This window comes from Vulpes vulpes, chromosome 1 (genome assembly GCF_048418805.1).
Source record: "Vulpes vulpes isolate BD-2025 chromosome 1, VulVul3, whole genome shotgun sequence".
In the NCBI taxonomy this organism is placed as follows: domain Eukaryota; kingdom Metazoa; phylum Chordata; class Mammalia; order Carnivora; family Canidae; genus Vulpes; species Vulpes vulpes.
Window position 1 is genome coordinate 57,525,319 of NC_132780.1, and position 24,511 is coordinate 57,549,829.

The 24,511-nt window shown below is 45.2% G+C and overlaps 1 protein-coding gene across 10 annotated transcripts in view; it reads right to left on the reverse strand.

Moving 5' to 3' along the window:
- Positions 1-200: 200 nt before the first annotated feature.
- TPD52L1 (TPD52 like 1) overlaps positions 201-24,511 on the reverse strand; it is a 97,475-nt gene continuing 73,164 nt past the window's right edge. Inside the window, exons 3-9 of one of the 10 annotated variants that reach the window (XM_072765021.1) lie at positions 24,330-24,478; positions 14,077-14,178; positions 10,182-10,196; positions 8,557-8,595; positions 5,406-5,466; positions 3,847-3,928; positions 822-962 (exon numbers count right to left, since the gene is read on the reverse strand). In XM_072765021.1, coding sequence (XP_072621122.1) covers positions 3,884-3,928; positions 5,406-5,466; positions 8,557-8,595; positions 10,182-10,196; positions 14,077-14,178; positions 24,330-24,478 — 411 coding nt within the window. In that variant the 3' untranslated portion in view covers positions 822-962; positions 3,847-3,883. Of the gene's footprint in view, positions 963-3,846; positions 3,929-5,405; positions 5,467-8,556; positions 8,596-10,181; positions 10,263-14,076; positions 14,179-24,329; positions 24,479-24,511 lie in introns of all 10 variants that reach the window. The other 9 variants (XM_072765012.1, XM_072764999.1, XM_072764987.1 and 6 more) reach the window with 9 other exon arrangements.

Sequence of the window (24,511 nt, forward strand, 5' to 3'; positions counted from 1 at the left end):
GCATTGCATTAGGGCGGGAGCTCCCTGTTCAGCAAGGGAGTCAGCTTCTCCCTCTCCCTCTGCACCCTCCCCTTCCCCGCTCGTGCTCTCTCAAATAAAAATCTTTTAAAAACATAAAATAGCATCTGCAGACTCATAGCTACCACCTTTTAAAGTCATTACCAGCCCTGAAGACACGCAGAAATGAAAAATTCAAAGTCTTCGTTAAAACCGATTACTTTAATTGCTTAAACACACATCACTGGTGCAAGTGAGGGCGACCACAGGCAGTCTGAGGGCCTTTGCAGCGAGCCCATGCCGGTGCTGGAAGAGGGTCACAGAAACCACCATCCCGCCCACTGACTGGCCTGGAAGGGGGCGTCCAGGCTCGGCCTTCAAAGGCAAGCACGTCCTGGAGGGGGCCGAGCAAACACCGAAGCCGATCATTCATAGCCAAGGTCAGGAAAGTAGGAGGCTGAATGACACACAGACAAGGGCTCCAACCCGTTGTGTACCTGCCCAAGTGGGGACATGCTGCCATCAGTCTACGGATGCTGCATGTGACGGTCACGTGGTCCAACATTAACACAAATACAAAGTGGAAATGCTTTTATTAAACTCCGCAGAGAGGCCATTGGAAGAAGGAGGTCAAGGCCTGGGTTTTTCCCGGGGTGGGGGCGGGGCTGGGGCCGCAGGAGGCGGGGCCAGGACCACTGGGGGCGGGGCCAGGACCACAGGGGGTGGGGCATGGCCCTTGGGGGCGGGGCCAGGGCCACAGGAGGCGGGGCCGGGCTGCAGGTGGTGGGGGCGTGGCCGGGGCCGCAGGGGGCGGGGCTGGGCCGCAGGGGGCGGGCCTAGCACTGCAGCTCCTCCTCCTCGGCCCGCCGCGGCCCGCCCCCCGAGCTCTGCGCGCTGGCCTGCGCGGTGGAGCTGAGCACCTCTTCGAAGCTGCCTCCGCCGGGGGTCGCACCGCCTACTTTCGTCTGAAAGGGCAGAGATGCAAATGTGCAATTAGTTCCCCAGGTCCCCGATGTGCTGGTGCAAGACGCACAGCTCTCAGGTTCAGAAATGGTTTTGCTTTTCTTGAAAGGGAACGTAAAGGGTGTCGAGAAGTTAGTTTCCTTTAGGCAGGGTGCTAGAATGCCATTCGTGTTTGGCATCGGGGGTAGGATCCAAAACTTCGATTCTGTGCAATTTTGGCGGGGTCCCTTTACGCCTCCTACATCTAAAAATCTCGATCCCTCCGTGAGTGTGTCCAGATCTGTGGATTTGCACTGTCGACACATGACCCTGAGAACAGATGTAATCGAAACAGAACTGGATTTTCGACAAATTCCCTCGGCTTAAAGGGTGTAGACATCTTAAGCGACTGCAATTTGGGATTTCTGCTGGGACTTAGGCTGTCTGGATTCCTGACAAATGTCTTTCAAAAAAGGCTGAGCGGCTCAATTGAACAGGGTTTCTGGTCTCTGTTGAGATCTTTCTAGGCAGTTGCCCTTAAAGGAGGGATATGCCTTGAAATACAAAGTTATGATGCTTTAGGAGGCTCACTTTTTGTGCACTTGTCGTTGGTAATAAGGATTAGAATCAGGAAGAAATCAATTTATAAGAAATACGGTTAAAATGTTTTGAAAAATTCCTTACTAAAAAGTCCTTCGAAAGAATATTTAATGCTTCCTGCAAGTCTTATTAAAAACAAGCACACACTTTACTCTGATTGTCACTAAAATCCCTCTCTGCCTCTTTAAATTCAGTTCTTAAAGTCGAATTTTCCACTCTGCTTAGGGTCAGAAAACTCATTCTGGAAAGTGACAGATAATATATATTTTCAGCTTAGGAATCACAGTCTTTGTCACAAATACTCAAATCAACCATTGTACACAGCAGCCAAAAACAACACACAAGCCAATGAGCATGGCTGTGTTCCCAGAAGACCGTATGTATGGACACAGAAATGTGAATTTCATGTAATTTAATTTTAACTTAACACGTCACAAAATAGCATTCTTCCTTTGATTTTTTTTTCAACCATTAAAAAAAATATAAAAACCATTCTTAGCTTACACGCCATTCAAAAATAGGCAACCAGCTGGATTTGGCCCACAGGCCTTAATTTGCAGACCTCTGCCACTGAGCATTGACTCCTCCTCCACTCTGTGTCATCTCAGCCCCAGGAAGAAGCAGGGGTTGCTTTCAACTCTGTGATTTTTCACTATATTTCTTTCTTTCCAGAGAGAAACAAGATTAATTCAATGTAATCTACTAAGAGTCCCCATTCTTCTCTTTATTATATTGCATTCTGTTTTGCAACAGAAGCCACACACAGTTTGGAATCAAATGAATTCCAATTACTGTTGTTTTCTTTTGGGCTTTGTTGCTTTCTCTTCTCCCAGTTCTTGATTTTTCTCAAATCAAAATGGAAAAATAAAGGAGGGAATCATTTTAAAATAAAGCAATTTAAAGGTGAGTGCAATAAAGGGGCTATCTAGCCAAGTGGGTTGAGTGGAATAAAGAGGTTTCCTGGTTCCCTAACCTTGTGGGTTGAATGACTGTACACAGCAATACTTTAGGTGAGAAGTTGCTTCAGGAAACATGTGAACAATAAACCTCTTCTGGACCCTTCCCTTCATAATGACTCTTCATCCAAGCATTTGTCACTTTATCCCCAAAACTATGATTGTGGTTTACATAACACTCGATTTGAATTATTGAGTTGGCCCGCCTAATCTCTCGTAATAATATGGCTGGCAGAGAGGACACAAAGAACAATTAAGTGTATCTTGTCTTTTTCTTAAGGTTTTAAATCAGGCCATGCAAAGTATTCATCAAAAAGAGGCACACTTAAAATGTGGTCTGCTTGACATGGTTCGAAGAATGACTGGAAGGTTGAATGATCAGAATGGTTGGAAAGGATGTAGTTATCGATGATTCCCTGGAACATGGTAGCACATAACACATATGGTTTGACAGGAACTGGTTCTTGGTGTGGTTGCTTGTTTTAGATAAAATAGAAAGTGTGCTCACGGGGTATAGTATGGGTGAAGCCAGCTGAGATGCCTTCAGGTAAGACAGTGATGTATCCAAGGATATAGGCAAAAAAGGATGAAATTTTAGGTAATTAAGATGAAATGGAAAATTTTTCATGGAACATCAAGCTATCCACAGAACTGGATATAAAGGAAGAACAATCAATTGGGTAGAAATGCCACATGGTGTGTGACAGATTGTGTGAGACGATGGCAAGAACGGACCTCCCTTCGTGGAGAACATTATTTCTAATGGAACACAAATACGAACATGATTCCTTGCGAGCAGTGTTTTAAAAATCAAGCTTAAAGCAGTAGGTGCGAGGCATTTCCTTACTGACTCATCCTCACTGATGTGTGTGTCAGCTGGAAACGGCCTCAGGACCCATAACTGAAGAACTTTATAGAAATTCTGGAGAAAATTTAGAACACAAAACTATGCGGCAAATAAACTATAGAAAGAAGGGTTAACCATCTATTATTTAGTCTGGAAGGAAAAAAATGAGAACTTTGCAATTACTGAATGAGTGGGAAGTTTTACACAAAGCACAATTATTAGCTATTTATTCTCTATTGCCTGGGTGGGCAGAAAAAGAGGAAGTAGGCATCAACTGTGACACAGGAGGTGGGTGGCATGTGAGTCTTGTTAAGCCAGGGGAAGATCATGCAGACACTTGAAGGAAGTCTTGACACAAGCTAGAATCTGCTCAGCTGAGTTAGTTTAGTGCATGCCTGAAGGAGGAGGCAGGCTCTATACCTCCCATCCCAACAAAGTGAGAAAAGTGAGAGAAGCTCAGAGTGTGGATCAAACACTTAAATTACATGTGAGCTGTGAGCTTACCAGCGCTTCCTAAAAGCAAAGGGAAATAGGTTGTTCTTTATTCTTCTTTTGCTTCTTCGTATCTCCTTCTTCTAAAGAAAACCTAAAAAGTACAACTTCTCCTATGTCAGAACTGGTCTAACGAGCAACAGAATCCATCTTCCTTTGTCTAAGGCTGAGAACCAAATGGTGAGAAATTAACTCGCAGGATTTTCTGAACCCTCAAGCTTTGAAACTTAATATTCTAGCAGGAGAAGTGTTCGAGGCCCTGCACGTCCCTCCTTTTCTCAAAAGTTTTCCCTAGACACGGGGGCAATTCAGTGCCTCCCACTGGTCCCTAAATCCTCAATTAGTGGTGTTGACCAGCAGGCTGGCGAAACTGCACAACTACAAACTGCTGGTAAGGGAAAGCAAGGCATCGTAGGGGCTGAGTAATAACCTCATTCCTGGCCTTAAACATCTAATCACAGGTCTGATACTGTAGAAAAGTAGGAGACTCTGTGAAAGAGCCTCTCCTAAGAGGAAAGACTCTCCAAGTCCAAACCAGTAAGAGCACACAGGACCTCTAGTGAGGAATACCTCACAACCTCACAGACTTATGAGCAGCACATGACAGCAGAGGATTCAGAAGCAGCTGGAGACCCGGCGTGTGCGTGCACCTGCTTTTGATCTGGTTAAAGATCATCTGCACTTTTCATTTTCCCAGACAGGGAAATACAGAAATGGATTGTCCACAAAATACAGATAAGAACATCAAGATGTATTTAAGTCACTGTGTAGGTGATACCTTCAAAAACATTATCTTAGTAGTTTCAAGGATTTTTTTCCCCCTGTTTTGAAAGTTCCATACATTTTAAGACTAGTTTTATTTGGGCTTTCTTCCTCTGCAGATGAGCTCATCTACATCTACACTCACACAATAAATTCAATGAATATTTTTTTTTAGCACCTCCCATCAAAGAGGCATATTTTCAGTTTAAACCTGGGGGATCAAATGCATTATTACAAAAGAATGCACGGTGTGACTCAGTTTTATTTTCCCTCGGCGATGGTCATGCTGTGCTGTGCTCAGTATGTGCACAGAGTAAACAAGCCCAGGCAGCTGAGGGGAGGAGGGGGGCGCTGGAATGCATGGAGCCGGCTTCGCTTTCTGCTAGCCCACGTGCAAACCAGAGAGGCTGTGAGCGGCTACGGGCCCTTCACCTACACTCTGAATTCAGAATTCCCATATCCTTGATCCTACCCTACAGTCCTCTCTCACATACCCCACCCATGTTTTCCAGGGGACAGCACGAAGAGAGTTTTTCTAACCTGAGAACATGTGAACACACATCCCAGTTCATTCTCAACAGGTAATCACCCTGGATGGTTTACGTGAACAACTCTGTGAGGGTCCAGCAACACCATCCAGTACTGGTTTTACCGACAGACGTATACGTGAAGAAACAGATGGACTCTGTGCAAGGCTGCCCTCCTGGCTGCACCAATTGCTGGCGGCCCCGCCTTCCGAACTAACCACCACCATGACTAAGCTGTCCTGATTCACAGACCCCATGACACAAAATTCACTTCATCTGTACCTTAAGGCTTGTGACAGTTGTCTCAACCCTCTCCTCAAATGATTTGAAAGTAGGAGAATTCCTAAAATAACAAAAAAAGAGAGGTCAGCTCCAGAGACACAGCTGTCTTAGCAACCGAGCTGCCTGGCTTTCTGCTCTTATTTGTAAACATCATCTCTGCACCAGAGCCAGCTGTCGGTTCGCCAACCACGCTTTAAAGTGTATTTTTCATCTCTGCTAGGTTAGATCCACAAACCATAACCTGACATGGAAATTTTCTAAGTAAAATAGTCATAAAATAAATAGTACAGCCTTTGTTAATGACACAGCTGTTAATAATTGCAAGGTGCACTGGAAATCACTTCCAATGAGTCAAAAGAATGATAGCTGCGTTTGTAATCTGCTAATTAACTGTTTCTATCACAGCACTCCATTTCCAACTCGTTTGTTTTGTGGTTTTGTTTTTGTATTTTGTAAGCAATGGAAAGTCTATCTGAAGAATGTCATGTTAGAGGTTTCCCACTTGGAATTTTAAAGTTATTTATTTCAGTAAAGGTGAGACCAGACAAAGAGCTAAGGAAAAAAAGGTTCATAAATTTTTCTTTTCCATGCCTTAAAAAGTAATCATTTTGTCAATTTCCATGAAGCAGCGCTTCTGAAAGTCAACACTTTCATTATTTTAGGTGGAAATATACCTATTACTTGTCTAATGCTTGATCAAAATGGTGTTTGTTAGGAGCACATGTTATTTTTCCTCCTAAAGAGGATATATGCTTTGTTCTCTTACCAAACAAAATCTTTGCAGTCTACTGACATTTTTGTCTGTGACTCATTCATTGTGTTAAATACTCTACGTACATCATCTTGTTACTTGAAGCACTAGATGCTTCATCTGGTGCTTTTTGGTTTCCTATACTGGATTTGGGCACATGACATGATTTAATGATATCATTACCATTAAAATAGATAATCCTTGGGTCCAACAAAAGAAACAGGAACCACGAAGGAACTAAAACTGTATCTTGAATCTCGCATCCATATCAGCATTCATCAGCATTCAGCAACCATGACTGCCACCATTTTCAGGTCAAATAATTCAACTGAATGTGACGATATTCGATAAGCCACCTGTTATTTTCTCTTGAGTGCAGGCAAAATGAAACAGGAGGAATGGCCTGGAGGATTTTTATAAGGGAGACTGGCTCTACTATATGGGCTTCTTGGAATGGTGTGGAATGAAGCACAGTTCTAACACTACCAAGAGGATCTAAGGTAGGTAATGTTTTTTGACTGAATTTGGTTTTGTTAGAGATGATCTCTAGGGACTCTGACATGCCAGATGGTCAGAAATACTTTGCGTTATTCTGTACGAACTGACAACGGTGAGCTCAGACGGCCCATGTATGACATCACAGCTTGTCAACAATGCACGCGTGAGTCAGATTCCTATGAGTGGTGAGCTCAGACAGCCCACGTATGACATCACAGCTTGTCAACAATGCAAGCGTGAGTCAGATTCCAATGAGTGATCCTCCATAATATTGCTGTTTCATGATGAAATATTAGTGAATTTGCACCTGAATGACTCAAGGTTATATATATGTATTGGCCCTTTACTTCCCCTGCAGGTTTTATGTGGGCAAGCCCGCTCACATGCCTGCCTATCCCTGATCAGTTAGGCCCAGAGTGGCCAGTCAGTTCAGCCCAGTGGTTCATGGGCTTCTGTTAGCTGAGTAAAAGCTTTTTTTTAAAGTTAATTTCAGGCAAGATCATGAAGACTACATTTGACTCATATGCCACTAGATGGATTCACAGAGCGAAACCATGTTAATTTTGCAAGCCCTTCTTTGGACACCCAGACTTCAAAGCTCACAAATAAAGAAGCTCAGAGCTGCAGGCTGCACTACTCAATTGGAGTGTTTTTATGCTAGGGGGTGCCAGTCATTCAAAGATGGGCGGTGCAATCCTGAATCTTTGCTCCCTGATTTACCACCAAGTTAGGGAATCAAATACTGTGGCTAAATTTCCAAAGTCACCATATAACCTCAGGGTGGAAGAAACATCATCAGGATAATAAAACAGACATTCTTCGAATTAAACTACACCAGAGTGTGTGCTGGGGAACAGGGAGAAACTGTTTACTCAGATTTAATCAGATCACACACAACCACAAATGACCGTAGAAAGAATTTGGCTGCAGTGATCTCAGGCTATTTAGAGCAACCCAAACCCCTCCTCTAACACATCACAGCACAATTATATTCTACAAAGCAGGGAAAAGGGGCACAAGTCGGACTGAAGTGCGGGAGGGCCTTGGAGGCTTGATGGCGGCTTATGAGTTACCCCCTGCGTCCCCCCAAGCAGCCCAAGGCAGGAGCAATGGGAAGAGCAGTAAATCTGGTTTTAGCCTCTTATTTTAAATATGATGAAACTGATGTTACTGAGGTGACGTTCCCAAGGCTGCAGAGTTCCTTCTTGGCACAGCTGGGCTACCATCAGTATCTCCTGACCCCCTCATCTGACATTCATCCTTCCATATCCTATCACTATTATTAGGGTGCTTTGATCCGATGGCCTCACTCAGCTACGCAAACTCCGAGGGGGGAATGTGTTTCTCAGGAGTTTTCATCTAGCTGGTAATTTTAACGACATTCTCATGCTTAACAGACACCTCACCCTAACATCTACCTTAATAAATCCTGGCGCTATCCTTCCTACGACTGTCGACTGTCGTCCTGGGAGTCTGCGATTCCTTTCATTTAACCTTTCTCCCAGGCTTGCGTTTAATTCTGCTGAGATAAGGCACGTACTTCTGCGTCTGCAGGCGTGCTGGCTAAGAAAGTGCTTCACATGGGTTACTTGATGTCACATGACAGGTAAGAGAGCGGACGTTGAGACAGGTAAGTAGCTTGTCTCTGGTCACAGGAGACCCGGGAGTTAAACCAGTGTGTGTGGTCAAAAGCTGAGGCCTATCATACCTGCTGCAACAGAAACGTCAGCCTGTTCTCCTAAAGGCAGTCAGGAGAGAGAATAAGGCATTCCAGTCACTGCATTTCCTTTCACACTGCAGGTGGGAGGTGGGTGGGGGGAACCCCCCAAAGTAAATATCAACAAAGTAACGCGTCATACACATTCTGCATTGATATTAGATAAAGTAATTTGCACACATTACCTCATAGCAGGCATACTTATGGAATGGCGAATGGAGTAGCTTCAGGGCAAGAGCAGATTAGGAGGGAAAAAAAAAAAAAGAAGACAGCACAACATAAGTACATGAGAAACTCGCCAGTGGCAGTTCTAAAACAGCAGTGTCAACTGAAGTAGTCCTCGCCCACCCCACCAAGGCGACGGTTGCTTTCGTAGGGTAGGATGGGCCACGGTCAGCTTTCGAGGGCCCCAAGAAGGAGCACACTGTCTGAGTTGGATGGTACGTGACTTCTTGTGAGTTGCCTGCAGGCCAGGAGACGTGGGGGGGATGTCTGGGTTCTCCAGGTGTGCCCAGGAGCCCATAGACGTCCTCCCCAGGTCCCACTCCCGCTCCCTTCCCTCGTGTTCAGGAAGGGGGGGGGAGGGCTGTGCCAAGCAGAGCCTGGCAGGCAAAAGCTAGCCGTTCCAGGGTAGAGAAACTCTCCAGACGAATGCATGCAGTTAACATAAGACATTCAAGGAAACAGAAGGGAAGTCACCACAACCCACGCAGTCCAACACGGGGCCTTCTCCTCTCTAGGACATTTGGGACAAATACACCAACGCTGCGGAGGAGCCTAAGAGGCTCAGCCTTCTCACTGTACCAGTCCTACGGTGGCTGGTGCATCTTTCTTCTGATGGATCGCCTGCTATGTCTTTGCGAAATCAGGCGGGCAGAGGGAGGAAGCGCCACGGATGGGGTCCATGGAGGGAGAGCACTGCCCCCCAACACCCTTTCCAACACCATGCCTGCTTCTTTCCTCCCAAGAAGCTCACAGCAAGGGATCAAACTCCTCACCCTTCCCCAACCATAGCCACTGAGGTCATCGTATGAGCAGCACTCTACTAGAACTCAGAAAGAGAAGGCCGAAGAAATTCAGGGAGTCCTTATGGTCTTACTCAGACACTAGGCAAGTATTTCCTCAGAAATGGCATTTAAAAAGGAATTACTAAAAGAAATTCATCAGCATTATCAATCTATTCATCTCTTTCAATACAGGCAATTTTCTTAGGGAAAAAAAAATCCCCACCCCCACCCCTAAGTATAGAATAAGATTCCAGCGAAGGGCAGGTTTAACAGGACGATGGCACACTTCCCAACACGGGTGGTCTTCTCGGGACCTTTCTCCTCTTCCACTTCAGACGGTACAGAAAGGGGAAGGTGAACCATCCAACTTAAGAAACAGTTACAAGAAGTTCAGAAAAACACGACAATCTAGACAAAATATTTTTCAGTGTCTCCAGCTCACTTTTCACGAGTCTCAGAAAACCCCACAACTCTCAACTTTTTTTCCGGTTTCCTTTTTTTCCCCTTCTTTCAATTCTAAGGACCTCTGCCAATGCAGGAAGGACTGAGGATGTAGGAAGGGATTCCTGAGAGACTGCTCAGCAAGTGAAACCAGTATACGTGATTCGGAAAGGCGAGAGATACAGGCTTAAATAAATCCACACACATTCAATGGCCTACGGTCTGTAACTCCCTGGTGACAGGCAGTCTCCGGGAAAGGGATCTAGGGTTTTGGCTGACGCACACCCACAGTGGAGGGAACTGGGGGCTCTGGGGTGGAAGGGGGCGGCAAGGGGCCCACGGGCCGCAGACGCAGCACTTACCCGATGGAGTGAGACCTGCAGCCGGAGCAGCGCAGCACAGGAGAGAGCAGGAGCAGAGTTAGCAGCAGGGCCGTGGTGCACCTGCCCCCCAGAGCCCCAGAGCAGAGAGGACGGGACTCCGTTTCTTATTCCTTTTCAATGTGTCTTAACAATTACTGTACCAACCTGTTATAAGCTGTGCTTCTAACTATCCTTCTCATGGCTCTATGGAGATGCCTGGATTCTAGCAAGGTTCTTTCTTTCTTTTTTTTTTTTCTTTTTTTTAAGATTTCATTTATTTATTCACAAGAGACACAGAGAGAGAGAGGCAAAGACACAGTCAGAGGGAGAAGCAGGCTCCCTGCAGGGAGCCTGATGCGGGATTCGATCCCAGGACCCCTGAGTCACCGCCTAAGCTGAAGGCAGACGCTCAACCACTGAGCCCCCCAGGCGTCCCTAACAAACATCTCTGTCTCCTCCAAAGACCCTCATCTCCACTAGTTCACATGTGGTTGGAACAAATGCCTGAGAAGTTCCAAGAAGATGCCAGTATTATGGTAAAAACGATTCCAAGAGCTTGCAGGTCTGCAGAGTACTTTCATGTGTCCTCGTTTTAACTTTGCAGTTTCAGTTCAGCAGCCATTAAAAATGTGATTTTACAGGTAGAGAAAGAGAGGGGGGCAGTCCCTTGACAGGACAAAGGGGACTTCAGTCAACGGCAATCAGGAGAAAATGAGACTCCTCTTGAAAAATATGACGTGTTTTTAGAAAACCTATCAGTTTAAATTCTCACATAGTGCTTTTCATTAACTTATGAAAAGGCTCAAGTTCTAGGGTTTTAAAGTCTGTTAAGTATTAACTTGTAATAATTTCAAAGAAAAACTGAGAGGTATGGTTTTTCCTTCAAGGTACCTGAATTTTGCTGGCAATCTTTTTGAACAAGTTCAAAAATCATTTCCCAGAAACACACAAAAGAATTTTATAGTATAACTGGAATATAGGATTATACAATGTTTTAAACTAACAAGGAGTTCGAAGTAAAATATGATAGAATTTTAAAATTTCTCTACATTTTATAAACTGGCCAATCAATTTAAGTGAAAAATAAAAACTTACAGTTTTCTCATTTAAGAATCTTTATGATACTACATTTAAGTAATTTTCAAATCTGATTTTCAGATACATCACTTGTTCTAGCATAATTTAAAACTAAAGATTTTTTGCAAAACTTGTTGCTTTCACAGAGATCTATCCTTAGTGATATATGTTAGATGTTATAGTCTGAGAAAAATGTAAGTCTGAATTTTGCAAATTCTACAACATATTACAAGACCGTATTGGAGTCTCCAGTAACATAGGCTACACTTCTCAGTATTTTTAGCTACAGTTTATAATGAAAGTTTTGTAGCCTCCACATAGAGAAACAATTAATGAGAAGTTTGAAACTTTTGGAAAATAGATCATTCATTACCCTAAAACAAAGCCACGCTAAAACTAAAGAAAAAGAAGTCAATACAACCTTGATGTTCTAACCAATTGGTGTATGAACGTGGATATGTTAACATAGTGGATATGTGAAACAGCTTTCACATTTTTCCACTTAGGAAAATGAACAAAAAAACCTCTATGAAGTACTACAGTGCGCTCCTGTTAATGGACATTCCCCTCATTTCCAACATGTGGGGTTACCTTGTAACTGAGACAGTCACTTAGTAAGGACAAAAAGTGGCATTTATTGAGTGCTTAATAAATGGCAGGCTCTCTTCTACAACTTTTATAACAACCTGATGATGTTGTTAGCTTTATCCCCATTTCATGACTGAAACCACCTGGGTACAGGTGACCTAAGTGACACGCAGCCTCATAACCTGACCACCTGAAGTGGAACCACTTAACAGCTTGTTACAAATGCAGATTCCTAGGGGTGCCTGGTGGCGTAGTTTGTTAAGCGTCTGCCTTCGGCTCAGGTCATGATCCCGGGGTCCTGCAATGGAGCCCCACATCAGGAGCCCTGTTCAATGGGGAGCCTGCTTCTCCCTCTCCCTCTGCCTGCCACTCCCACTGCTTGTGCTTGCGTGCTCTCTCTCTGCCAAACATATAAAATATTTTTAAAAATACACAAAACAAGAAATGCAGCTTCCTAGGCTCCACCCAAGATGCACTGAGGCACGATTTCAGAGAGGTGGAATCTGGAAATATGTACTTTAAAAAAGCTTCAGAGATGTTTTGTTAAATTCCCCTAAATTGGGAGAAATAACACTCCAGTATCATGCTGTGGTCCTAGTGTTCCAGTGAAAAGTTTCAACCAAGCATGTGGAGAGCAAGTTTTATAAACATGGTAAAATGTATTTTCTTGGATATAACAGGTAATAGGGTATAATAAGGCATATTTAAATATATTGGTATTTAAATATATTGGTAAATATAAATATATTGGTATAATATAATGAATAACAAGAAACTAAATATAGTTTCTTGTATATAAGAGGTAATAGGATGTAATAGGGTATTTTCTGTTTTCAGATATTATTTTATTAGTTTAGGTAAATGCTTTAATGCCATTGACATGATAGCAAATTTATCTGTAATAAAATTAGGGTTATTTAATAATCCAGAAGGTTTACCTATTCATCCCACGCAGCCACTGAAAAATTTCAGTTGCTTTTCATTATAGCATTATTAATAAATATGAAGATAAAAGAATGTACTCAGATTCATGCACCTGTACTTACTTAACTCCAGCCTCATGAAAGCCAACTTATTAAGATAATACATGGGCACAATCCAGTAATTTATGAAGCCCAAAATAATCACAATATAAAGATTTGCCTCTAGGTATCAAAGTTGTAGGGTAATAAAGAAATAGTTTAAGAATCCAGTGAAATTATATGCAGTTTTTTTAAAAGGAAGAAATTTCAGAAGTTTTTAAAAAACGAATTTGAGGGGTGTCTGGGTAGCTCAGTGGTTGAGCGTCTGCCTGCAGCTCAAGGGGTGATCCCGGTGATCCTGGGGTCCTGGGATCGAGTCCCAAGTCCCGCATCAGGCTTCCTGCAGGGAGCCTGCTTCTCCCTCTGCCTATTGTCTCTGTCTCTCTCTCTCTGTGTCTCTCATGAATAAATAATTAAAATCTTTAGAAAAAAATGAATTTGATTTCTAGAGAGAAAAATAAAGTTCATTTGTAACAAAAAATCTCCTAAGCATATCACCAAATTCAAAATAAACTAAGATAGGTATTTAAACAAGCAAAAAAAGATTTAACACTTCCATATGAGATAACTTACTAAAACATAACATAAAAAATAAAAATGACCAAAAGTGCATTGTGTTTCGGGCACTTATAATGAGGACATTTGGTTCTCAGTTCAAAATCTTGATGTTCACCCTAACTTTATATAATAATGAAATACTGAAAATAACCAAAATGTGCAAGGACTATATACCACGGAAGCTTTCTGGAATAAAAGAATAAATATGTATGTATTCAGCATAGAAAAAAATATCCTAAGTGGATGTATACAAAAATGTAACCTAGAATAGTTTATCAGAGCATATTCCACTGAATGCATATTTTAACTTACTGTTTAAATTTTCATGAATAAAATTCAGTACGTGCTGCATTCTTTTGAGATCCCCCCTTATTACTGGGAATTAAAGTAGCCCTGGATCTTCCATTTTTACTAGGTCATGTCCTACTGGAAAGGACACATGGTTGGGACCAGGCTCACTAAGCAGACCTGCTGGCAGAAAATTCTCCATCGTAAAAATTTATCTCAGTCACTAATCACAATCAGCCACATAAAATTTTAATCCAATGAAAAAAGGATACATTAGGAAGACCAGCCAATAGAGAAAGCTCCCCTTCCCTCAGAAGGCCAAGGCTTACTAGCACCATCCCCACGGTTCTCTCCCGCAGTACCTCATGTCTCCAAACTTCTTGCTGATGGCCGTCCCAACGTTGCTGAAAGCTGCAGTCGCCTTCTGCCCAGCGTGACTCAGGGTTTCATGTGTCTTCTTGTAGCTAGAAGCAAAACAGAACAATAGAAACACGGTTTGTACGTCATGATCACCCACAGAGCGTTTGCCATCCTTCTCCCTCCTTACTTTGAAAATTCCTCTTCTAAACAGATTTAGGAAGAAGACGATCCACAGAAGTTACTGGTTCTATTCATTGTCTGGGGATGATGGGTTGGCTGCTGCTCATCAGTGGGAAAGTCGGACCATTAAATCTGAATTGGTGAGGAAAGATATTCACACGCAAGTGTGACATGCAGATCCGATGTGCAGATGAGATGTGCAATCACAAGCAGCAGTGCTCTGAGAGCACAGTTATTCTTTTTTTGTTTGTTTGTTTGAGCACAATTATTCTTAAAGAAGTGTTTTAATTCTACGAAGAGACACTGGCAAGGAAAGAGTTTAGCCATCGAAGGTAACACGGAAACTAGAAAATGTATATTTCAATGTGAAGATTCAGCTTTTACTGGTCAAGTGGGTAAAATTTACCAGAAAAGGGCCAAGTATAACTAGTATTTAGCTTGTTTTTCTAATATTTATGGCTGGGACTACGAAGGGCACATGATCTTAGCTTAGTGACTTTTTTCAAAACAGTTCTAGGAATACAGTATACTGCCATTGTCCGTTCATAGGCCTATGTTCCCACTAGACTGACTCCTTGAGGACTCAGAGTCAAAGTCCAAGTCCATACGACAGGCCTCACGATGATCTCACACAGGCTGGTCCTCTTGCCCTTCTCTTGTGTCTCCCTCCCACTTGCTCATCCTGCTCCGGCCACCCAGACCTCCTCGCCAGTCCACAGACATACTCAGCCCCCACCGGCCTTAAGACCTCTGCTCTAGCTGCTGTCACTCGACCCCCATCAAATCTGGCTAGAAAAGGGTTTTGTTGTATTGCAATCCCCCCACTTTGAAAAATTAAAAAGACCAAAGCCTGCGCCCCTAGTAAGATTGTGAAAGCCACCCTCTGCTGTCTACCAGGGCCAGAGATGCCTGGAGCCGTGCCGTGGCCAAGCGGGTGTCGGCAAAATCCAGGTGAGCTCTGGAGGGGGTGGGGGAATGTGGGTAGAAAACGGAACCACGGAAAAGAGAGGGGAGACAGTGCACTGAGCATCCACCCAGAGTTGACTCTGTTTGGCCTGAAAGGCGGCTCAAGGGAAGGGAAAAAAGAAAGAAAGAAGAAAGAAAGAAAGAAAGAAAGAAAGAAAGAAAGAAAGAAAGAAAGAAAGAAAGAAAGAAAGGACCCTGCAATATCTGTGACCTTTGCATGAGGCTGGGACCTGCTATTAATCAGAGAAATCCTTCTTGTGTGGCTTTCGCATTTCTAAAGGAATTTCTTGCAATTAGAGTAAATATTTAATTTCTTTTGTGAACCGTTCCCCGTAGTTTAACTTCATATATTTGAGAGTGTTGTGAATTTTGACATGAGGTACTTTTGAACCCTTGTGGGCATAGCACATTCCGAGTTCGACAGCTTAATTCAAAAACAGCTGGGCAGGGAGAAGCACCTATGGTAAAGGGGGAAGCGCTGGCTACTTTATGCTTGAACACACCCCTCTAGCACCGTGTGTGGTGGGTACACACAGGCATCTGGCTACTCTGGTCAAGTATTAGTGTCAGTAAGGCCTCACCGTGAAAAACGCCAACTCTACGCCTGCGTGAAATTTCCAAGTGTGAATTCAACCCTACGGAGAGCTCAAAGGAGCGTCAGAGAGAGATTTATAGGCCTGGTGACTCTTTATTTCTGAGAATTACGTCATGTTAAATCGGAAAGGCGCTAGAGTCCAATTTCTTCATACTGCAGATGATGGGGCTGAGGCCCAGGAGAACTGTGTGACTCTTTCAAGACAAAGACAGGGCTGGGACTCCTTGCCTTGGAGATGATGGCAGACATCTGAAGGGGAGTTAGGTCAGCTGTCTCTCGCTTGAGTATTTGCCGAGAAAAGTGATAGGACTGCGTTTTAAGATCTCTAAGATGCACCTCTGTTCCCCCATTTTTACATCTCTCCCTCCTAGACTACCACGTTTCTCAAAAACCACTACTAGCCACCCTACGAACACTACAGACCAATCATCGAGGGAAAGAGATTGAGAGGGGTGGGTGATGAGAAAGGGTTATGTGTGAAGAAGTGGGTTTGCCAGAACAAAGTAACCGGGGATCCGATGAGAAAACAGGCCACTGGGCTCAGAGCACTTAAAAGCTCTAAGAAGCACCACTCACATCCCGGAGTAAGGGAAGGGCCCTCCGGAGTCGGGTACTGCACAGACCGTGTAATCTTATGCGACGTACTCATTGGGCTCGATCTGCAAACTGAACGAGGAACTATCCACCATCCCTGTCTAGAGACTGGGCGCCCACGTCGTGAAGAAAGACCCTCCAGTCGGGCCACTGAAGACCCTAAAGGATGTCACTGTATTTCCATCTTACTCCCTTCATTGTGCCATGGAATTTGCCACACGGTCTGTACTAATACTTAAAACTTTTTTTCAAGCCTATCATATAAAATTACATTGGATAATATTCAAATAACGAAAAACAACTTAGACACCCACCTTCTGATGGACCTGACAACCCTGTCACTTAAATGGAAACCGTATTTAGCATTTTCGATGATGTCTCTTCTTTTAAGCTAAATGCAAAGTTACACCATTGCCCAAGTTACATAATTGATGAAACAGGAGGCTAACACATTCTCCTTAAATAAAAGTCAAAGTGCTACGGCACCCTCAGGTGGCTTCCACTGCACAGGGGGAGGTGGAACAATGGGACAAGATGCTCCAAGGAGTCGGCCCTGTGTGCCTCGCCTCTGTGTTCCTGTGACCCGCTCTGCACAGCTCTTCCCAGACACATTTTTCATTCAGTGGCAATTATGGTTTTCGAGTCTGTCTCTGTGACCTGCCCAAACTTCCTGAAGGCAGGGGCTGCATCTCATTCATCATCCGTGGGTCCCCGGGGCCTGAATATGCCAGAGCAAGAGCCACAGGAGGCCAGAAGAAGGAAACAAGAGTCCAGGCCGGTTGCCCGAGTCCAGCTACAGGTGTAGAGGCAAGAGGACTCTGCAGGAGCACCACGGAACTGGGCGGCGAGGGAAGGAATCTGTCCTGGTGGGCTCACAGGCAAGTCCAGCAAATGTCGGCTTTTCTGGGCATCTGCAGTTCCCAAGAAGGCCGGAATCTGGTTCAGGGCTGAACCTTTTTCTGGCAAAAGTGTTAACTGTGCTAACTAATAGTAGCTCACACTTATTATTTTATATGCATGAATTCACTGAAGACTTCTTACTGGGAGATTTTTTTATTTAGGGCCTAAGTAAACTTCCTACATTTCAATGAAAGTCAATGAGAACCTAGGCTTTACTTTCCAGAGATTGGCTGGAATGGATAGTCTGGGTTTTTTTTTTTTTTTATTTCTTCTTCTTCTTCTTCTTCTTTTTTTTCCCCAGCTTTACTGAGGTATGAATGACAAAATTGTAAGATATTTAAAGTGTACATTGTGATGATTTGCCATATGCATACATTGTGGAAGGATTCCTCCCACTTAGTTAATTAACACACCCATCACTTCACACATTCTTATATATACTTTGGTGAGAACATTTAAGTGCTACTCTCTTTGCAAACTTCAATTATACAACACAGGTATCAACTAGAGCCACCCTCTATACATTCGATCCTCGGACCTTCATTCATCTTATAACTGGAAGTTTGCATTGACTGACCTTCAACCTTCGCCTATGGTCCCCGTGCATTGCCCCTAGCAGCCACCCTTCCACTCTCTGCTTCTAAGAATTTGACTTTCTAAAAAACATTTTTTTTCTAAGATTCCACTTATGAGCGATACCACACAGTATCTGTTCTTCTCTGTATGACTTCTCTCACTTAGCATAATGCCCTCAAGGTTTGTCCACGCTGTTCAAAGGCAGGATTCCCTTCCTGGTCATGCCTGAATGATATGTGTACATATGCCGCATCTTTTTCTTTTTTTCCTTTTTTTTAATAATTTATTTATTTGAGAGAGAGAGGGATTGAGAGAACAAGCAGGAAGGGCAGAGGGAAAAGGGGAATCTCAAGCAGACGCCCTGCTGAGTGCAGAGCCCAATGTGGGGCTCGATCTCATGACCTTGAGGTCAGGGCCAGAGCAGAGACCAAGGACTGGATGCTTATCTGACTGCACCACCCAGGCACCCCTAAGCCACATCTTCTTTAAGGAACGGATACCACTCAAGGGCCAGGACAGGTTAACTATATGGCTGGCACACTGACAAGGGAATCTTTGGGAATAAGGGGTTAGGTTCTCTGCAAGCCAAATAAAAGGCATTCTATTGACTTTTCATGTAGCTCATCTTGTCATGACTTACTGATTTGAAAGCAGTGTTAATAATCAAAAGGAGAAAGCACATCTTCTAGGATGTTTCGACTTAAAGCAACTTTTTTTACACAGAAAAATTAAAAATTCAAAGTCTTTTTACGAGCAGATGTTTTATAGCACAAATCCATTTTCTGCTAAGGGACTTTAGAAAGATGGTTATTTTATAACAGGTGCCCCTGCAGCATCTCACCAAAGATACACAAGTATTTGGGCTTATTTTCTTCTGAAGGTTCCCGGCACATGTTACCAAAACAGATTTACGACTTGAACCTGGAAAAGAAGAGTCTATTTCCTGCCTTGTGTGGTAAGATGAAAGCCAAAAGGTAAGCAGAATAAGCAGCTGCCTGAGAGATGGACTATGTGCGTCTTTTGAAATTAGGTCTTTAATCTTCACTGGTACTTCCAAACTCAACGGTGCTGCAACAGGCTTCTAGTAAAAGGAGGTAACAATCATGACTGACTAGAATGGTTTAGAAGTCACAGGAGCACAAAAAAATCAAAGGGTAAATAATCATAAGTGAAACTTCAATTTTCAAGGCGTGTGCATTTTGTTTAATGCAGCATTTTACTCTTCTTTATACAGGATGAAGTTATTAATAGCTCCAAAGGGATGCAGTGGTTTAAATTCCTTTCCAAAACCTTCTCCCCTTGGCAGACCTACCATGTGGTCTATGGTACAGCTCGGGGTGTGTGTGTGGGGGGGGGAGGTTATTAGTCGAGGAATGACCTGGGTTCGCAGAGGCTGACCACTTATTACAGTGAAGCCTATCAGTTTGAATCGCCCATGGGAATGTTGCATTTCTGAATTCCTACTCCTTCGCCCTACAGAAGAGATTCCATTTCTCTTCCTGTGGCCTCCCTACCTCTAACACCCCGAAGTCACCCACCTCCCCATGCTTCTTTAAAGCCTAAAGACAACACACACACACACACACACAGAGCAGCAGAGAACAAACAACAACAAAACCCCCCAAAAACAACAACAAAAAAAGGAGGTGGTAGGAATTTTTAGTGTATGTTCTTAGCTGCTTTCAAATCAAAGCAATACAAAAGTATGACAAAAACAATGGCGACAACAAACACCAGAAAACAGATAATCTTTTGACCTGCTACTGTATTTTTCCATAAAGAGGTAATTTCGGTATGCTGTGTAATTATTTCTACTCACACAGTCCTATTTCTACTTGAATCCTACCACAGGCTAAGATATGCCAAGATCCTTCATTAACATATCATAGATTTTTCTTTTCAGTATAAATCAAACTAAATAGGTCATGATTGCTTAATCAGTATGCAAAGTACTGCCTCTGGGAATCACCTTCAATCCTCTGACAGCTGAAATTCTTTTTAGTGCTTTGAAATTTAATTCTACCCAACGGAACCCCACCCAGCTCCTCATTCCCTCACAGCAAAATTTTCATCCTGTGAGGTGTAGTTGTCCTGGAACGGGTACCGGGGCCCAAACAGCAGGGATTTGGTGACTTCAAGGGGGAAAACAGATCCTGCAACCAAGACCCACCACCACCACCATGGGAGTAAGGCTTCCCTCCTCTCTCAGTGGCCACCAAGAGGGCGGGGAAAGGTGCGCCCCTGAAGTTATGTTACTGATACACCTGTGCCTCCCTCTGAAGGACTTATTTTTCCTTACAAAGGACGGTTCACATCATTCCTAAAAGAGCGAGAGGTCCACTTACTAAATACTCTCTGAGGAAGGCTAGCCCTGGAGCTTTCAGTGACATCAGCATGCAGATGACTCCCCACGTCCATTTTCATCCCTGGCTCTTCCTCCTCCTCCAAGTTGCCCTCTTGACACACAAACCCAAAGCGCAGCTCTTGGGTCTACCCACCACATTCGTTTTCTAGAATAGCCAACAGGCCTACGAAGTGTCAGACACCGCTCTGCCTCCTAACCAAGTACGAACTCACGGAGCCCTCACTACCCGTGAGACAGACACCAATCCCATCTCCCCTCACCTACGCCGGGGACCCAGGACTTCGATCCAAGCAACTGGGTCCAGGCCCCAGGCTCGGCCTCGATGCTACGGGCCCACCGCTGGAGACAGTCCCAACTGGCCCGTCCCAGGCAGGCGCCACCAGCTGCTCCCGCCTGATCCCTCGGCAACCCTCGTCTGCCACCCCCCAACTGTGGGGAACCCCAGGCCTCCAGGCCCGTCCCCTCGCTGTCCCTCACTACGGTGGGGCCTGGGCAGCGCAGGAGGCCCATTCCCCGTCTGAGCCCCCCGGGCTGCCCTCATTTCCCTTTCGAGGGCTCCGGAGGTGGCAGCTCCGTGCACCGGGGGAAACCCGCAGCCGAGGGCCCCGCGAGCCGCTGGGTCATCATGACTCGTAGAGACCGCACGACCCTTGGGACGGCCTTGTCGCGCACAGGAGTCGGTGACTCTGTTAACAGAAACCCCGAGGCCCCGGGGGCCTCCTCTCCCTGGCACCACAGGGTGCCCCCCGCGGGGGGCTTATGCAGCTCCCACTCGGCCTTCGGAGCTCCGCAGGACACCCCCCTGGGGCCATGGCCAGGGGCGCCCCCCCACCCCCCCACAGGCCACTGGCTTGTCCTTCACCTCCGACCTCACACTCGCCATGGAGCGCGCTCCCCGGGACCACTGGCAAAATCCACGAAGACAAAAACCCAACGGTGTTCCTGACTAGTCTGTCCGCCCCATAACCCTGGGGAATAATCTGTTCATTTGACAAAAAACTGGCCCCTGGGGCTCCTGGGGCCCCTGGGGGCTCAGCGGTTGAGTCTTCAGCTCAGGGCGTGACCTCGGGGTCTGGGGATCGAGTCCCACGTTGGGCTCCCTGCATGGGGCCTGCTTCTCCCTCTGCCTGGGTCTCAGCCTCTCTGTGTTTCTCATGAATAAATACATTAAATCTTTAAAAAAACAAAACAAAACAAAAAAGGCTTGACACTCACTACACCTTCTGACTAGAAAACCAACTTGTTTTTCAAACATAAGAAAACCAGAGACGACATGAGGAGAGGAGGCTGGCCACCCTCCCTCTTCACTGATTCCATGTGTCCGGAGGACTGTGAGTGGCTCCCCACCCTGTCCCCTGGGGCCTCAGGCAGGCCTGACGTGCCCTCTGCCCTCCCTCCCTTCAGCAGCTAGAGCCTTGGGGGTCGGCCTGCCCTCTGGTCCGCCCACACCCCCGCAGCGAGCTCAGGGAGGCCACGCACGGGACCCCGCCTGGCCTGCACCCAGGAGGAAGCTCAGATCAGTGCGACAGGAGGCGCCGGGGGCCAGGGTGCAGGAGCTCGCTGGGCCTCACCCTGTCAGGGCCGTCAACTCAACAGAAGCCACCCAAGGGCCAAGGTGGAAGCCAACACTGACAGGGAGGCTCCTTTAATTTAGTGCCTAAAATCCAGCTGTCCATTATGGGAGGTCGTTCACAGACTGCTGCGCTCTACTACGTTGATAACACTGTGTGGTCCCTTGTCACCTCCTCCTATACTTGTCACCCTCGGGCCCGGGAAGGCTCATTTGCCTCCAGAGACCACGTGATGGGCTTCCTGGCTCATCCTGCCCTGCCCTGGCCGTGCTCTGATGTCGTCTGGATGGGCCCCCGGGTTAGCACAGGAGCAGACGGGACTACCAGGCTGTGACAGGGGAAAAGGACATTCTCCTTTGCACGGAAGCCAAGGGAAGCAGAACGGGGAGACGTCACGTTCCTTCTAGATGGAACTCCCAAAACGAAGGACACCTTCACGGAAGGTCTTAGGTCTTAGTTTCCAGGAACCAGCAGGCAAAGCCGGCCCCCGGCAAACCTGAGTCACTGCTGTCCATCACTGGCACTCACGCTGACCGCCCAGCCTATCTGCGTCGGGGACACAAGGACCCGCAAGGAGAAAAGTTGATTTCCACTAAAATACGGGGAATGTAGTATCTTTACCATCCGACGGATTCATGGCAGGGAAGAAAATGCAAAACACAGAGCTAACAACTGGGGGCGGATGTTAAGGCCAAGATAGGAACTTTCTCCAGCAGCCCCTCCCCCCCCTCCCCCCGCCTCACAAAAAAACAAGAAAGATTACATCATGATGTGGGCACCTTCTTCCCTTTGATACAAGAACATCTGACGTGCAAAATATCCTAAATCATCGGAAAAGCACCACAATAGCTGAAGCTGAATATCTCACGTAATTTAAAAAGTAATCCAATAAAAGTATGATTGTAGAACACCCGAAGTTACTCTGTAACTTTGCCTGATATCAGACCAAAAGATAACGGGAAAGCCAAAAACATTTCTGGGGGTGTGAGCAGGAAAAACTCCCTCTTCCGGTGTCTCCTCTGCTCCCAGGCCAACCACCGCACTCACAACGCGGCCGACACCAGAGGCATGGGTTTTCCCTCACCAGGCAATTCTGTGACACCAGCTGGGTGTCCTAGCACTTAAGACACTGCCTTCCTGAGACAGGGTCAGATCCTACAGGTTAAAGGCTCAATCCTACAAGACTAACCCCCCCCATCCTACTTCAGATGCCAATATGTGTCAGCTGGGTGCTTCTGACCAGGGGGTAATAAATCGGAGGTTCCCGTGATGTCCTTCTCAAGTTTTACTGATTTGCTAGAGCAGCTTACGGAACTCAGGAGAAACGGTTGACTTACTAGATGACTGGTTTATTAGGAAAGCATATGACAGAGGATACAGACCCCAGAGGATACAGGGCAAGGCATGTGGGGAGGGCTGTGGGGCTTCCATGCTCTCTCCTGGTGCACCCTCTCCCAGCACCTTCATGGGTTCCTCAACCCAGAAGCTCTCTGGACACCACGTTTTGGGGGATTTTTATGGAGGCTTCATCATATAGGTCTGACCAGTCATTAACTCCATTTCTAGCACCCTCTCCCCCCCTCTGGAGGACAGGGCAGACAGCTGCAAGTCCAAGCTTCTAATCATGGAATGGTCTTGCTGGTGACCAGCGCCCCCATCCCAGAGCCATTAAGAATCACCTCATTAGAACAAAGGATACTGCTACCACCCTGGAAATGCCAAAGGATTTAGAGACTCAGTATCAAGAACCAGGGACAGAGAGCATTACACACACACACACACACACACACACACACACACACATATTTTTCTATCATTTCACATGGCCTTACCCCAGCTCTAAATATTCCCTAGAGTAGAAGGGATGAAAAGCACATCCCTAAAGTATAAGGTCTTCTTCTTCTTTTTTATTTTTTTAAAGATTTTATTTATTTATTCATGAGAGACAGAGAGAGAGAGGCAGAGGGAGAAGCAGGCTCCATGCAGGGGGCCTGAGGCGGGACTCAATCCGGGGTCTCTGGGATCACGCCCTGGGATGAAGGCGGCGCTAAACCGCTGAGCCACGCGGGCTGCCCCCAAGCTCTTCTTTTCGAAGTAAGGGACAAACAAGTCTGTACTACAACTGCCAACCATTCATTTTAGAAACTGAAAATCTGTAGTGAATAGTGAATGCCAAGTAACATGAGGAAAAAGCACCTGTCCCTTTAGAATTGCATGAGAAAACACAAAGAAAAGACATATATTTAACAAATGTTTGAAAATATACAATACAGAGAAAAAAACCCAAACCCATTAAAAGCCGACTGGTGAACAATTTAATTTCAGGAAGCTACTTCGTAGAGTCTGCATCATACAACATATTTAATGATTATTCGTATTTATTTTCCTTCTAGAGAAAATATTTTTCCTAGTCACAAGTACCGAATCAGCCTCATAGGGGAAAAAAACAGAAGAGGTGAGAGACAGCAGGCTAAGTGATTTTTAAAAAAATTCTACTGATATACTTACGCGGTAGTGGTCTGCATGTCATGCCAGCTTTTGCTGAAGTTCTGTTTTAATTCATTCATCAGGTTCATGCCGAGTTTTTGTTTTATCTCCACCAGATGCCTTTCTTTCGCTGATAAAACTTGCCGTAACGTTGTAATTTCGTCTTCTAGCTACAGGTGGGAAAGAACATGGTGTGGAAAGAT